The following is a 17,435-nucleotide window of genomic DNA, read 5'->3' as shown; positions in this document are numbered from 1 at the left end:
AGGGAAAACAATAATAGGTACAACACTGAGTAACCTGTAATTGCCCAACGGGGCAAGCCCGTGAGGAGTAGTCACATTTTTTGTACATACAAAGGTACACTCACATCATGCCAGTTGTGTTATTGTTCTTAACTAAATCGTCTCATTAATGAGGTACAAGTATACCCTTTTGTATATTCTGTGTATTGTTAGTAAGGTACTTACAAATAGAAAATAACTCGAGCAATACACTTTAAACTGATTTAATTTCTCCATTAGTTATTTACAACACAACCGGATCAAACTTATCACATTCATAACAGTTAATATCAATTTAATTTCGCACAAAATAATTAATTTGTTTATCTCAAGATGCACTTATTATCTGTTCCAAGTTTAACCGAAGACTGAATACAATAGTATTATGATTTGATTTTATTTCACCCAATCAGCAATTGTATGTTGTATCAGTATAAATAATAACTACCTTTTGTTACTCCGAGTACCTTTGGCTTTGATTACAGACAACAAGGTTGCTACAAGGCCAAGGCTAAACAATATTCATAGCACATGCAACCGATATTATGCAAAAATTATGTAATCTACTACTTTTGTTTCTAATTCTCCTTACAAAAGAGTCTTTTGAAGAGTGAGGACATTGAAAATTCAATTCTAAGTATAAATGTTAAAGTTGATTTTCAAATACATTTCTGAATTCCATATTGTTAAATTGGGCAGTCTATTTTAGATAATTAATTATAACACTGACATAAACATATTTATTTACCATGTTTTGATTGACACCCAATTTTACCATTCATAACATATTTATGAATGAAATATCTACTTGTAATATGTTTTGTAGCTAAGTGGGATTTTAATGAATGACATAATGGGTAAAATGTCCACCAATTATATTACATTGCATAAAAATTACCAGTTGGCAGAAGCTGCTAATCACTTTTTTTAGAATTTTTACATTAGTTATATTTCACTTTTTTATTTTGTTCCATGTCAAACTTAGTATAGAAATAGCAAGGGCAATAGTTGGGTAATAAAGGTCTAAAAGATCTAAAATCGAAATCCCACTAATTTATAAATGTGAAAGGTTATTTTTTCGGAAGTAACATCTAAATGTTGGTTGTTCAATCATGCTGAAACTACTGAACATGTTTTGATGAAATTTGGTATACTGATAGGGTATAAAGTGACTTAGGTGATAGGATACTTTTAATCCCACTGGAAAGCAGGCGAAGCCACTGGCAGAAGCTAATAACTGATAGAAATAGGGTAAAGAAAACTTCATACAGATTCTGAGACACCACGCCACATTTTATCAGCAATGATTACATATCTGTGCGCTATATAGATAAGTTCTACAAATTTTTGTCTAAACAATGTATACTATGATAGATGGTTTGCCGAAATTGCTAAGGTCAAGGAAGGTGACTGTTAATGTATGTTTGACATACAGAATTTATGCCACACTCTTACGCTATAATCATTGTATATTAGAGAACATTACTTACTTATTATTAGCATAATAATAGGAATCTACCTATTGAGTATTTCAGTAGTTTTCTTATTTATTGACTTGGTAAATATTTTGATAGTTTTTGTCTGTGTTACATAACAATCTAAAGCAAGAAATTTTGTTTCTAAGCTCAGTTTTAGTAATTGTGTATAACATGGGAAACAAAATAAATAAATGCCTATCTAAGGCAGACAATAATGAATTTGAGGTAATTTTGTAGATGGCAGAAAAACCAGTTTTTTTATAAGTAATATAATATTAATGAGTGTATAAATAGAAGTCCTTTTGATTCAAGGCCCGAACAGCTTGTGAGTGAGTGACAATAACAACACATATCTAAGAATAAACAATTAACATAGGAGCACTAAGGTAATTCTATATTCAATAACACAGATAATATAAAATTTATGCTGAATATCGCAAGGAGGTTTATATCTAACATAACAAATATATTTTTCTCTTAATTGCCAATAAAGAATATATAAATAACTAATAAGTGTCAGAATAATAAATGACCAGAATACTTATTCCAAACCATGTCCTGGTGTATTTAAATCACATTTTCCATTAAACAACACATTTTATTCACAATCATGGCACAATTCACAAGCACATTGAAAAAGATAACTGCATTCTAATTAATCTATAATGAGTGGTTGCACAAGTATAAATTAAAAAATAATTTACCCGACGAGTTGTCATTTTGTTGTGAAGAATCCTATTGAACTGAACAGTGGCCGTCACCATAGTTGACGTAACTGATAAGAATAATATTATCTTGTATACTTAAGTAATATAAAATATTTCACTTGGTGTTATCTTACATTAGCAAGTTCCTTCATTCAAGATTGACATGTTTTCATTTTAATCAAAGGATTTTATGGAAATATCTGCAATTAAATGAATTTCAGGTGAGTCAAACAGTGTGTTCATATAAAATTAAGTTCTTATTAACATTTTTTTTATCATCTGTACTGAGTTATTTTTATCTGCATGAAATGTTGTAATAATCTTATTTATTTTTTAATTCCTCACAAAGGTCGAAGAGGTTAGGTTGGTTATCTAATAATGGTTGAACTTGGGAAACATAGTTTGTTAATTTGAGTATGGAAAGTGATGTTTAAGATGATCTCGTTCATTGACGAAGTTATCAGGTGTTTTCGGAATGCGAAGGTCGCAAAGACGCATTGTGACGTACTGCTGCAGTTCAAGGGCGGACAAATCAAGGGCATTTGATTAAAAATATAGCGCATTGACAACAAGACATCCGTCAACAATCAACAACGATGCACTTCGATTAACTAAGTCGTATAATTAAACCTTTTTGAATTATAATCAAAAACTTACCCACCTCTTGACAGCTGGCCTGAGTGATTACCGAGCTCAACAAAGATTTAAACATTACAGTGTTTTATTTGTCACAACACAATTTTTCTGAGAGAATACTGTAATGTTTAACTCGGCAACAATATGTATAAACTACGTTAGCCCTGATAACACGTCACGATACATAAAAATGTACAAAAGTCTATTTTTGTTAAACACGCACTGTGCTCATGATCGTCTCAGCCGCCCGGCTATGATAATGCTAAAATATTTAAGAGCTTTTGTTTATTCGTTAACCTAAAACAATTTCGCACTCTTCAACTTGGTCGAACTCTCAGCTTGAAGTTTTTTGCAAATTTTGACGTAATAGTGATGTACCTACATTGAAGTCGTTGTATGTTTTCTAGGGATGTAACTTTAACGTTTTGTTATAAACAGGTGATGTTTGTACTCATAACTAAATAAATACAACTAGGCACTTGATAAGTTGATAATATTAGAATCTTACTTATGGTTTTAAATTCTGAAAACGACCATAATACGGTTGAATAAATCAATCGTAGTTTATAGTAATTTCAACACAAAATATTATTTTTAATTTATGAAATTGACAACGTCAAATTACAATTTCAATTGATATTAATAACTAACGACTGAATCTAAAGTCAATTAATTAAATTCGAATTCGTATTTCCATCGACTGATTTGATCATTTAATCTTGCAACTTGACTTAAGATTAATTAATTTCTTATTGCATATCACCTTCATTAAACGTACGTTTTATCAGGATCAATCAGCATGTTAGCAATAAAAAATGCGACACAAAACACTAGTGAGGTCTAGTTTATTAGTAACAGTACCTTACCATTTCTTGTTAATACTACGACGCCCAGCAAATAGATGTCGCTAGTAGTTAAAATAACGTGTACAAACTGTATAATTTTGTTAGTGAGTTGTTTTGTTTGCAAACTTAAAAAATAGTCAGTAATTAGTTCTCAGTAGGTACTTACTAATTTATGTAATTAGTATAATTTGTGTCTTGAACGTGAAAACTTACTAAGTACAGTAGAGTAGGGTAGCTATAAAAAATAAAGTCAGTAGGTAGATTTATGAAAAAAAGGAAGTTTAAAAATATAAGTAAGTATTCGAATTAAAGTAGGAATTAGAATTTTTCTAAACTGTTGTGAGATCACTGGTATAGGTACCTACAACGATACTTACCTACCTGCATAGGTAAGTAGGGAAGTCCGGGAGAGTTGAACCACTTTTAATATAAAATACCATAATTATTTGTTTATTGGGTTTAGAGAATCGATTATACACTTATGTGATGCCCTACTTTAGTAGGTATATTTGTGCTTAATTATATTGCTAATAAATGCGCTATTAAGATTTTATTGGCATATTACTAAAAAATGAAAAATGAGTCAAGTCTCCCTACCAACAGGGACACTTGAACCGAGGCATGGGGAGAGTTGACCATATTGTTTTTGTGGAAAATAAAAATCATTTTCGGCTTCAATCATAGTTTTAATATCTTATCTTATACAGTAATTAACTTGTTTTTAATACTGCTATCAAAGAAAATGTAATTAACATAACATTCTTCAGGGTTCCGTAGCCAAATGGCAAAAAACGGAACCCTTATAGATTCGTCATGTCTGTCTGTCCGTCCGTATGTCACAGCCATTTATTTCCGAAACTGTTGGGCCTACATAGTTGAAACTCTGTAGGTTGATGTATTTTGATAACCGCTATCCGAATTTTGAATAAAAATTAATGAATTTAAACATTAAACTCCATACATGGAACTGACTAATAATATTTTTATTTTCAGCTAGCCTATCTGTGATGGTTGTATATGGATAGGGCTTTAAAAATACATTAAGTTTCCTAAAACCATTTTTCGTCAAACTCAATCGTTTGAAAGTTAGACGCTTCCAAAGTGAAAAAATTAGTCTCCTCTAACTTTTAAAATAAGAGAGTGAGAAAACTAAAAAAAATATATGCTGTAGATTTCAATAGAAACGAACAACGAAAATTGGTTTGAACGAGATATCATTATTAGTTTTTAAGAAATAAAACATTTTCAAAAACTGCAAATATAACTTTGTCGTTCATACAAACACTATGCAAAACCAAGTTATTTTATAACTTTTATATTGTGGCATCTACTTGCTACTACGGAACCCTTCATGGGCGAGTCCGACTCGCACTTGGCCGGTTTTTTTATCATGGAAAATTGTTTCAAAAATGCCATATTTATTTTTCAAGTTTGTCGAATAGAAGCGCCTCCCTTAATTTCATCTATGGCATTTTGCAATTCCATTTTTGTGAGTTTTTTCGTTTGGGAGCATTTTCAGGAGGCTTGTATTGAAAAGGCATCGTACAAGTTGGCACTGCAAAAACAATAAATTATATTAAGACAGAAAAAATATATTAAGTAGGTATAATTTACCTGCACAGGGAGACATGAACCACTGAGCAAGTCTCCCGCAACCACCCTGGTGCAACTCTCCCGCTCACACTAATTCCCAATTTAGTTTATGACAAACAAAAACCGTTGATCGTAGAGAAAAAACACTAAGCACACGTCAAACTACATTTGTTTGGCAATATAATAATATCAACACACAATACGTACCTCAATAAATACGACAGCAATCAAAAAAATAATTAAAACAAAAAAATATACTCCGCAGCAACAGAAACACATTTTACATTGTCACTGACGAACCACACCACTAAGATGCAAAATGGCTGCATACTTATGATTGGGCTCTTGAGTGCGACCAATGAATGTTTTGACGTTTCGTTCGCACTAAATCCAAATACAATTTTGAAAGGTGGTTCAACTCTCCTACCTGGGCAAGTCTCCCGGTTTTCCCCTACCTATTTATGTCCTTTTTTGTTGCACTTTATCTAATACCTACGTAATCAAAACTGCATTACAGTTAGGCACATAAATAAAAGCTGCATGTTTGCCTACTACCCGAACAATGAAGCTAGGTAAATTAGGCATAGGTACGGCACAAATCACGCGTACGGTACATACACATCTATTAGATACCTACTTAGTTTAGTACCTACCTATTGCGGTTCATTAGTTAACCTAGACTGGCGATTTAAACACTGACAACTTTAGCATTTTGTTACCAATTAGGTTTTGAAAGTAGGCTCCGTAAGTACTTAGTAGTTTAGTTTTATAGTTTGTCAGTAAGGTTCTGGGGTTTCAAGGGCTTGGGGGCCCCGAAGCAAGGTACTGTCTAGCGTTAGCCCTCTTTAGTAGGTATGTGTTTTTTTTTTGAGGTGGGAAAATCATCCAAAGCCCTCTTCCGTCTTGGGTGAAGCGGGAGGGAATGTCAGAGTCTTACTGACTAAAAACCACCCCGTTCCTTCTCCTGCTTTGAGCCGGGCCCCGGTAACCTCTTATGTTGTCCGCAGCTCCGGATCTCTTTAGTATGTCTAGGGTAAAGGGGTAGCTCTTTGGTACGTATTACGCTTCTTCTGCATTCAGCTTTAGCTTATTCATACTCCCGTTAATATTAAGCAATAATTTTTCACACGAAGTGATTGTCGGTTTACGTTAAACGAAAACGAAACGTGAGCACCGAACGTTTTCCGTGGCCGGCTCGAATGAACCAACCAATGAGAGCGCCGAACGCGGTCTTGTTAACGTAAAGCAAACTCGTACTAAGCCCTTTTTGCATTGTGGCTGACTGACAACTAGTGACAACATAATAATATTATAATGATGTTGGCAAGATGATATCTGTACCAAAATTTCTCAGTACCAATGAAATAAATTATTCCACTAGCGTTGACAGTCATCATGTTCCAAAACTTTACAGACTACTTTGAAAGTCATTCAGAAAAAAATATAGAGACGAAACAAAGCGTCCTTTGATATTATTGTGTAAGTTCATAAGTCAATGTGGGTATTATGTGACATAGCTAAGTATTGCGAAACTTTTAGAATACTTTGTACAAAATGAAGAAACTTTTTTATAAACCGTAACAGTTCTTCGTCAAGTCTCGCTTGTTTAGAAATTGTAACAAATACGAACGAAGGTACGCTGTTTTGTTTTTTATTTTATTTTTCATGGAAAATTTTACTTTTTTTTTTGTTGGTTCTTTCACTTTGTAGACGCGAGTGTTACCTACTAAGGCTTTTGATATAAGACGTATTTTGTATGTGACGTCTATTTACTTACCTACCTATTGTTAGGTATTTCATTTAGATATAAAAGGTAAAACCTCCCGAAGGTAAATTATTTTTGCTACTTCTCTTGTAGATTAAAACTTGACTGTGAATAAAATACATTATCAAAATTCATCCAGTGGTCTAATAGGTATCTCAGTAATAATTATTATATTTTTAACCGACTTTAAAAAGGAGGTTCTCAGTTTGACTTGTATGTATGTTTGTGCGCGATTATTTCGCGTTTGGCTAAACCGATTTAGATGCGGTTTTCAGCATATTATTTTTTTAGGTTTTAGTAAATTTACCTTTCTTAAAAAATGGAGGCAGCAAAGAAAATCGAAGGCCATTCGTTTACTTGAAAAAAAAGTTATTTTTAAACAGATATAATATCTTTTTAGTTGCTCGTTTGACTAGACATTTGTTAACAACCTGCGCCAAAGGCAGAAACATTTCCTGCCAGTTCACATTGTACTTCCCACCTCTAGTTCTACGGATTACAATTTCGAATTTCGAATAATAAGTTCGTTAGTGGATTCGCTGTTGCGGTTGCGACTGCAAACAAATGCACGTCACCGTTTTGCTTCGGGCCCGTAGACTGTCCCTGCAATGGATTTTAAACCTCATTTCAAATGTGGTAAGGTTTTTGTTACAACGATAATCGTGTTTTATTTTGGTGTTACTTCAATGTAAATTATCCGTACCCACTTGCAAGGAAAAAATAATCGACGTGTTTTAGTTTTCTCAATTTTTAAGAACATTTGAATATAGGACTCTTCTAATGACTTGCATATCGGCCGATTGGAAGCGAAATGAATCCAGGGGCTTCTTGAAGCCTCTATCTTTTGGGTGTAAGTCCCGATAATGTATTTTATGACATTAGCAGGATTATATCCATCAATAAATCCACGAAGCTTTTTGTCGGTACGATTGGTATCTGCATAGTTACCATATTATCTAGAACATACCTTGATAGCATCATATCTTTGTATTGTAGTACTAACAGAGATAAACTTATTGATAAACTTGATTAATATTTATACAGTAGGACGATCGTACTAAATCGGTTCAACCGTCCTTTTAGTAAAAGCCCTGAAGAGTTTTCTACGAGGTACAGCGACGACACCAAAGGAGTTGCAAGTGCGTTGTCGGCCTTTTGGGGGTTAGGTGGTAGGGACTTTAGTATTGCGGATAGTGAGGGGAAGATTGTGGTACCTTACACACACACATACACTAGTTAAGGTAATTGTTGTCGTACATCGCAAAACACCAGGCAAAACACCAGGTAAGGTAATTGTTGTCGCACATCGGTTTTCTGTTAGGCTGTATTGGTTTTCTGGTATAACAGTCAAGTTAGCCCTTTTTCTTTTTTTAACAGGAGGAGGGGGTCCATCCTATTACTGCTCCCGCCTTGGGCGACGTGAGAGGGAGTGTCAGACTCTTACTGACTAAAAATCACCCCGTTCCTTCTCTTCTGCTTTTCGAGGTGGAGCCCCAGTTCGAGTTGGAGCTCCGGAAGTAGTCCGCGGTCCTACTATATGTAGTTTTGGAATATACGTGGGCCTCCGGTAATCTCACTCACACAACGAAACATAACGCAAGCGTTGTTTCACGTTGGTTTTCTGTAAGGCCGTGGTATCACTCCGGTCGAGTCGACTTATTCGTGCCGAAGCATGGCTCTCCCACACTTGGTTAGTATGATTTGTTTGTGGGCTTCTGATCCATATTGAAATAGCAAGTAATCGTAATTATTGACTAATATTACTCTTATTTGTAGGTCACTATGATAGTGCAGTACACAAATATACATACGTAGATATACGATGACGCACAGACAGTAATGTGTCTACAAGATTGCCACAAATTAGATAAGAATAACAAATAAGAAAAATATATTTACTTAACTGTCATATTTATGTGCAGAAGTTATTGACACGATTACTTACACGATTACTTACCAGTATTGAGTTTACTTTGAAAAATAATTCGCTTGTGATTTTTTTGGTAGACTGGCTTCGGTCTTCCCTAAATAGCACCTAGCTTCACTGATGGACAAACTAACAGACTATTATATATTTCTTTATTTGTTGACCTTTCAAAAGTTTAATGGGAATAAATGATTTGACTTTGACTTTGAATATCTAAAGTGCCGAGTGATAGCCAAAGAAAATACTCAAATATAATTAAGTGGATACCACCTAATTCGTCTATTGACTACTGAGACTCTCTCTCTCTCTCTCTTTCCTCCTAAGTTTTTTTAAAGATTTATTAACATACTTATTCAATATTATTTGCACGATCCGACAAATAAATTGAAATCTTAGCTTGACAGTTGAACTTATTATTTTTTTATTTAGATTAATCCAACCAAACATTTTATTCTTATAAAACAAGATTACAACAACACGAGAATGTAATTAAAATCACTCAACACGGGTGATGAGACCACAAATTCACTAACGAAGGAATTAACGAACATAGCAGTCCCATCCTAAATACGATTCCCAAACGCAAACAACCCACAAAGGTAGATAGGTACCAAGAAGAAAGTTTGCAAAGATTTTATACGCTCAAGTTCTTTACAAAATTCTTTTACGGTACACAAAAATACCGTGTGTAAGACATTAAATATTTCATAGTTGCATAGATGCATAGATGCCTAAGTGCATTCAGCTGTAGGGGCTCAAACGCTACGAGTATGGGGTTGCCAGTACGCAATTTCCATAATAATATTCAATAAACGCTGTAAGGGGACTTCCCGAATAAGCTTTCCTTTATGATATAACTGTTATAGTCTATGCTCGGTATACAAACTCCTTTGAGAATAAGGTCATATTGAGTTTACGGAAAGTGGAATATTTTTAAAAGTTTCTAGTAGTAACTTCGATTTTTAAAACGGCATGATATGTAAGTAAAACACAACGTACGCCTTTTATCCCGGAAGGGGTAGGCAGAGGTGCACATTACGGCATGTAATGCCACTATACAATGTACGCCCACTATTCACCATTTGTGTTATAAGTCCCATGTAATAGGGGGTGAGTAAAAATATTGTGCTTATAATTTTGAAAATAGTGAATAGAATTTGGAACTGTGCCATAGGAATAGAAATAACACGACAGCTTCAGGTGCTAGGATTAGAAATAAATGGCTATGTAAAGATGAAGATTTCAGTTTTAGTGGGATCCAGACGTTAAAATTCTTAGTTTACTTAGGATTCTAGAGTTGCCTTTTCACTATAAATATGACTGAGATTATATTATTTTTATAGACGTTGGAAATTAGTTATCAAAGTCTGTGTAATCCGTGTTCTTTTCGAACATAAGTGAAAATGTTATTAATAAAAATAGTCACAAACAAAATGAGAAGTAAAATAAAACAAAAGTTATAATAAAATTAGAAAGACTACCTCAAAAGACTTAAACTAAAATAAAACCCACATCTTTAAGCTATTTACCTACTAACCGAGCAAACAGAACATTATCCTCTTTACCCAATTAACATTAGAAAACTAGTTTCCAGTTAACATTTATCTTAAGCCAATCTCGATTGCGGAAAATAAGGATATCTCCACAACTTATCTAGCAGGATGGTTTGAAACGTCCGTCGGAATAGTAGCTCTCACACTAAAACTGGATTGCTTTTAGACGATTTTAGTTAAGTTGTGACGTCATAAAAGCTTTCATACAGCAATAGAGATATTGCACGGACATTGACAATTTCATATGTGAATTTTGATGGTATTTTAGACTTTGAGTGCATTGGTTTTAGGGGTTATTGTTGCATGTGGTTTTATTAGATATGCGTAGAGTTATCAAGTACAGAATTACCTGTTTGGTTAACTAAAGTTTTGAGTATTGCAGAAATTATATTAGGCAATAGGTGTCTAAAATCTGTCACATTCATTTGTAGACAGCGTTTGGGTGAGATACCTTCTTTTTCTTCATATCTAGGGGCTACTTGGGGCTGGTACAACACAACTATTTTTTTCCAATCTCCGTCGAACTTAAATAACTAACCATAGACTATTTTTATGTAGAAGATACGTTAACATGCCTCTTCACATTTTTATGGTATAAGCCGGCAAACGAGCAGACCGATCACTTGATGGAAAGCATTCCCCGCTGCCCATGGACACCCAAAACACCAGAAGCGTTACAAGTGCACTGCCGGCGATTTGGGGGTTCGGAATTTAAGGGTTATTGAGGAATCGGGGATTACGACCATTGGGAAGGGGGATAATTGGGCCTCCGATATTTGGCCTATATTCCAAAGAGGCTGCAACCTTTTAGCTTTAGTATAACCATAAACAAATTTTATGTATGTAGAAGATACCGCTAACATGGTCCTTTACTTAACAACATAGTAGTTGTTCTGTTGGATGGTGGGCAATGGCAAAGATGACTTGGTGTCTTTGTTGCATTGATATCCGTCGCTTGGACATTTCGTCAATACAACTTTGTACTAATTTAAGCAGCTATCTTAAGCCTTAAGCACGTATAAAATGTCATGTAGCCATGTATCTCTATCTTGCCTTGTTTTACTTGTATACACTTCATTTTTAAAAGAGTAACGAATGGAGTTTCTTGCTCGTTTTTCTTCCCACGAAACTACACTTTGGAACGAGCAACTAGCTTTACTGATGGAAAAACTGACAGACTATTATTTATTTCTTAATTTAAAAAAAAAAATCATTAGTACTTATTTATGGTTTAATTGGAATAAATCTGTGGAATAAATGATTTGACTTTACTTAGATTAGGAACCTGTACAAAAACTGAACAGTTGAATACATATTAGTTGTTATCTATTTTTACATACCAACTCTGCAATTTTATACCAACATAAATAAAATAAAAGGTAACACATATAGGTGTACAAACAAATCCGCTCGTAAAATGTATAGATTTAAGCCTGGTACCCACTGATGCGTGGCATCACTTGTACATTTAGCTACAGCACTATTCTCGCTGTTTACCCATTTAGAAAGAGACAACAAAACACACATAAAATATATTTTTACGTCTCTCTCACGCTCGTATGTTTTGTAAATAAAGAGCGTTATACGGAAATTGGGCGCAACTATTGATGCACGCTCAAATGACGTCATTTTTTCAAACGTTACGATAAATCTATGATGTTGCGCTTCAGTGGGCAAGGGATTTTACATATTGCGTATATTTGTTATATTTTTCATACAGTAACACACATATTTGAAACAAAAAATCCAATTAAATACAAGTTTAAACCCGTTAGCTAGTAATACTACCTACTCTTAAAAACAAAAACTCATAAACCATTTCTGAAACAAAACTCCTTTCTGACACTAAAGTACTCGTAGCAAAAGTCTAAACAAAGGTCGCGAGTGACACAGGCAGTCTAGGAGAATCGTAAAGTAAAATAAATCGAATTTAGCCGTCTCGCAGTCCTAAGTTTCTTTCTACAAAGATATGAAGTTAGTGGAGTTTCCATTATTTTGTACCAGGAGTGCAGATCTTTCCCTACCAAACGCTGTGTACAATTTAAATGGAAATTGGTTTTACATACTTAATTTTAGTTGTTGAAACTTTATCCTTCTGCGATTCATGTTTACCTGGTATTTATGGATTTGTTTTGTGACTTCTGGGCTCTTCTGTGGTTTTGTTTTGGAATTTGTATATTTGTTTATTTGTTAAGGATATTTAGTTTATTTAGTTATTTTTAATTATCTCATTTGTAAATTTTTATGATCACTAAATCAAATAGGCTAATTAGTGAAAATGGTGTCGTGTTAGACGTTTCTTTCTACGTGCTTTTATAGAAATTTTAGTCACTTTTGTTACCACACTAACGTGTAGCTATAAAATGATCTACAAAACAATATCTAAATTGTTCTCTGTACTTACTTAAAAGTACATTTGCGGTGCCCAAAAGGGTCCCAATAGTTGGGACATACATATCATATTACTGTATTAAACTTGTAGACCACACTGTACACTATGGATTCGTTAAAGTGATTTGATTAAATCACACACTGATTAAGTCAAAAACATCAACACCATCACAAAACCATGAGAGCAGAGTTCAAACCCTCGGCAGCTCCAGGGGCTTTTCTGTCATCCGTCGCAGTAAACCCTTCAATGCATACAAAAAACTTCATTTTCAATATCGTCCCAGTACGTTGGCCAGCAATATGTCGGCCGGGTTCGGTTCTAAAACATATTTTACGCGAGTGTTTTGAGATCTCGAAGGGTACCAGTTTATAGCCTATCCTATTCGATTTGCGAATGTCCTAATTCGCTGATTTTTATTTCGATGTTGTGAATATTTTAGGATAGGTAGGTAATTTTTTTTATTGCTTTCTATTCGCTACATTGATGGTTTCTGACGTTTATTTTTGGATTAGGAGCTTCAAATTATGCGATTGACGGTTTAAGTCAAACACATATAAAAGTACAATAATATTACCACTAGAAGTGACACCTACTTCTAAATCGCACATGTAAAATTAACTCAGTAAAATGTAAACTTCTACCACATACTGATGTGTCGGCTCTATATTTAGCTAAGGCTACGAACGCAAAAACTCCTAATTACCGGCAACGTAAGAAACGAGGAAGCCCTACAGAATCCGAGGAAAAAATTATTACCCCCCGAAGGCATATTAATACACACGAAGCAATCTATTACAGTCATTCTAATCTTTATTACAATGTATTATATCTGAGTATCGACATCATTTTACGGCGTCTCATATCCTCAGGGTGTAATTTTCGTATAACCCTGTAGCTATTTACGAGGGACAAGCTTAGAAGCTATCTGGACGTTAAAATTTATATTATAGACGTCCACGCCTCCGATTTTTTGTTTCAACAGCACTTTTTCAAGATTTTATACTTGTTTTTTGATACTTGAATGTGAATAAATGGGGTTATGTCTGTGAATAGAGCTGTTTTACCCTTTAAATGTCCTGTTATGTTTCACTTTATTTTTGTAGCTGACCCTTTCTGTACTTAAAACTGTCCAATAAAAAGTCTCAATAAAGAAACGTATCTTTGGATCTCACTAACGAAAGTTCTTATTTTATTTCAGAAAGCATCCTGTGGTGTAGCCGAGAGACGACTAATTAAACCAGAAGACTAAGTCAGTAGAACATCACAATGCAAAGCAACATAGCTCCGAACTGTATGGTGGTGACACCACACCACCTGGCCACTCAGAGTGCACTGGCCATTCTGAGAGAAGGAGGAACTGCTATTGAAGCAATGGTGTCTGCTGCTGCAACCGTAGCTGTTGTCTACCCTCACATGAACAGCATAGGAGGTGATTCATTTTGGCTCATCGTACCACCCAACGGGGATCCTGTAGTAATTGAAGGCCGTGGAGCAGCAGGCTCATTAGCGACACCTGATTTCTTTAAAGATTGCAAAAATATTCCATATAAAGGCCCAAAAGCTGCCAACACGGTAGCAGGTACTGTAGGTGCTTGGGAAGAAGCACTTCAGTACGTATCTGAATGTGGATATCAACGAACCTCATTATCCAAGTTACTTGCTGATGCTATTAAGTATGCTCAAGACGGGTTCCCTGTAACAAAATCACATTACGAAAGCTTAAAAAATATTCAAGCTGAAGGAAATTTCTCTTCTGACTTCGGAAGAGTTTTTATTCCTAATGGAAAAATTCCAAAAGTGGGAGAAACGTTTTGCCAGAAGCAACTTGCTCGGACGCTGCAGCATTTAGTTGAGAACGGCCTCAACAGTTTCTATAAAGGCGAATTGGCGAAATTGATTGCCGAGGACATGGAGTCGTTAGGCATGCCTATCACGAAATCAGATCTTGCAAACTACGCTCCAGTTAGGAAAGTTCCTTTACGATTATTGCACAGCCACGGCGAGATATTCAACATTCCTCTGCCTCAAGGTTTAGTTTCGCTAACTATTCTCGGTATCTTAGACAAGTTGGGTATTGATGGTCAACATGAAGGCCAATTTGTTCACGCTGCAGTAGAAGCTACGCTACAAAGTTTCAAAATGCGGGATGAATATATAAAAGACCATATGAAAACTGATCCAAACTCATTATTATCGAGTAAAAACTTATTTAAAATGGCAAAGGATGTAAACTTGGATCGTTTTTCTGGTGCTCATCCATGTAAAGGACCTGGGGATACTATTTGGATGGGAATAATGGATAACAAAGGCTTTTCAGTTTCTTTTATTCAGAGTATTTACTTCCAATTCGGTAGTAATGTGGTGCTTCCTAGATCAGGTATTTTGTGGCACAATAGAGGAGTAGCATTTAATTTGGAGAAGGATCATGCTTTGTGTATAGAGCCTGGGAAGAAGCCTTATCACACATTGAACCCAGCGGCAGCTCGATTGCGGGATGGACGAGTTTTGGTTTACGGCACTAGAGGTGGTGACGGGCAGCCTCAAACACAGTCTGCAGTCTTCCACAGATACGTGGTGCAGGGCAAAGATGCACAGCAGGCAGTGACAGAACCAAGATGGCTTTACGGGAGGATATCTGGTCCACCAGAAACTACTCTGAAGTTAGAAGGAAGGTTTAATACGGAGACTATAAACTATTTGAAGGAAAGAGGTCATGATATAGTCATGTTGCCTGATTTTAGTGAACACACTGGTCAAGCTGGATTGTTGGTCAGACATCCTGATGGAAATATGGAAGGTGCCTTCGATGTTAGAAGTAATGGAAGTGCAGCTGGATTTTAATGGAATATTTTTATATGCATGTTTATTTTTAAGTAGGTATTAAGAGGTGATCTGGACAGGTCTCGATAAATTTACTGATAGTACTTAAGCTAGTCATATAAAAGCTATAAACTAACCGTAAAAATCCATGGATATGGCTATGGTTGGCATTTATTAAACTTTTTCTTATTTTGAACTAACGCTAATGATACAGGGATGTTAATACAGGTTCAACCCTCGATTAATAGTAGCGCGTGTAGTGCTAAATATAAGTATAGTTAATTAGTTATAAGAAATACGATTGTAATTCAATGAATTCAACTTTTGTTAATAATAATATCTCGATCATTCCATAGAAAATTAACCGCCGCACTCAGAGTCATTTAATGATTTCTTAACCCAGTCCTTCGCAATTATTTTCGGAATAAAATCGTTATTAAGGATAAAGAATTGTTTAATTAATTTAATTACATTACAATTACATTAAATTGTCTCTGAGTGTGACAGTAACTGTTAAAAAATCTATATTAAGATTAGATTTCGAACTAGAAATAGAAAAGACTGAAAACTGTAAACAAATTACCTTCATTTTCCTCATATTTGTAAATTAAGAAAATATTTTTTTATATCACTTTTCTAGTTTATATATATATTTTTAAATAATAGACACTGCCAACGGTTTCGCCCGCGTTCTGGTGGGATAAAAAGTCCCATCACCCAAGTCAGTTCATACCCTGTCTGTATACCAAATTTCAGAAAAATCCGTTCTGTACTTTCAGCGTGATTGACGGACAAACATCCAAACACACAACCTTTCACATTTATAATATTAAATATTATTTTTTAACTTATTTAATAGTTTCTTTACACCCACGTAAAATATGTAGCGTTAATATTTGTATTGAAGTGAATCAAAAAAGTGTAAATAAAAGCTGAACAAGTAACTTTAATGAAGGAGTTATTTTTTGCGCAAACGCCTTTGTACCGCTTATTGAAGTTATGGTCCGACACCCAAAATTAATTGCTTCAATTAATTTTTATTTGTACACAATTTTTCTTGTCAACATTTAATCAAGCGGAACTCTACAGAAGCGGCCAAACTCTTCCTTGAAAATAATTAAGTTCTATTTTATTTTAAAAACTTTTTTTTAATTCATCGTTCAAAGACACGAGCGTTTCCAGAAACTTCTTTGGACATTTTTGGAGCTGTCAAAACCAAAAGTTAAAGCGAACTCGTAAGACTTATTTCAAGGCGTACTTTAAAGTCTTTTGTCTTTTAAAAAATGGACCCAAAGTGGAGTTTAAAATTAACAGTTCAGGAACAGTTTTAAATTAGACAATCTCTTTGAAATATATGGTTCGGTTCCTGAACGGTGGTCGGCGATAATTCACATTTATTGGAAAGATAAGGGAACGAACAAAGAATGGATGTAAATCAAAAATCGCCGCTTTAAAATAATACTGGAGTTTGGTTTGACGTGACGTTGGTACGCACTGCGAATTTTTGATAAACGAACCAATAAATAAAAATTAATGGGAATGTTATGGAAGGAATCTCATGAAAAACGTATTCATATTGTTTTTTTGAAGTGTTTAATAGGGAAGATGCAAAAATAATATTTATGAAAATTTTGTTATTAAAATGCTAAAAAAGAATAAAAGAAGGGCCACAGCAAGGTTTTCATTTTATTTAATGTTGAT

The 17,435-nt window shown here is 34.6% G+C and overlaps 2 protein-coding genes across 9 annotated transcripts in view; one reads left to right on the top strand and one right to left on the bottom strand.

The window, feature by feature from the left end:
- The window catches only part of LOC118268110 (calcium-binding mitochondrial carrier protein Aralar1), a 30,654-nt gene extending 27,493 nt beyond the window's left edge, over positions 1–3,161 (bottom strand). For 2 of the 6 annotated variants that reach the window (XM_035582384.2, XM_035582387.2), the window contains exon 1: positions 2,201–2,342. In XM_035582384.2, coding sequence (XP_035438277.2) covers positions 2,201–2,260 — 60 coding nt within the window. In that variant the 5' untranslated portion in view covers positions 2,261–2,342. Of the gene's footprint in view, positions 1–204; positions 1,465–2,200; positions 2,343–2,860 lie in introns of those variants that run through there. The other 4 variants (XM_035582385.2, XM_035582389.2, XM_035582388.2 and 1 more) reach the window with 4 other exon arrangements.
- Positions 1,798–16,684, top strand: LOC118268112 (oxamate amidohydrolase proenzyme). 3 transcript variants are annotated; one of them, XM_035582393.2, is made up of 2 exons: positions 1,798–1,882; positions 14,113–16,684. In XM_035582393.2, exon 2 carries the CDS (start codon positions 14,181–14,183, stop codon positions 15,753–15,755), a length of 1,575 nt encoding a protein of 524 aa, XP_035438286.2. In that variant the 5' UTR covers positions 1,798–1,882; positions 14,113–14,180; the 3' UTR covers positions 15,756–16,684. The 3 variants fall into 3 exon arrangements, with proteins under 3 accessions (XP_035438286.2, XP_035438284.2, XP_035438285.2); XM_035582391.2 differs by lacking the exon at positions 1,798–1,882 and adding an exon at positions 2,277–2,424; XM_035582392.2 differs by lacking the exon at positions 1,798–1,882 and adding an exon at positions 2,281–2,428 and having other exon boundaries at positions 14,117–16,684.
- The last annotated feature ends 751 nt before the right edge of the window (positions 16,685–17,435 follow it).

The sequence above is a fragment of the Spodoptera frugiperda genome, chromosome 29, assembly GCF_023101765.2.
Source record: "Spodoptera frugiperda isolate SF20-4 chromosome 29, AGI-APGP_CSIRO_Sfru_2.0, whole genome shotgun sequence".
NCBI lineage: Eukaryota > Metazoa > Arthropoda > Insecta > Lepidoptera > Noctuidae > Spodoptera > Spodoptera frugiperda.
This window is presented reverse-complemented; position numbering and strand designations above follow the sequence as displayed.

Excerpts from the sequence above, each read along its gene's own strand:
- LOC118268112 (XM_035582393.2), top strand. The coding sequence starts at position 14,181 with ATGCAAAGCAACATAGCTCCGAACTGTATGGTGGTGACACCACACCAC.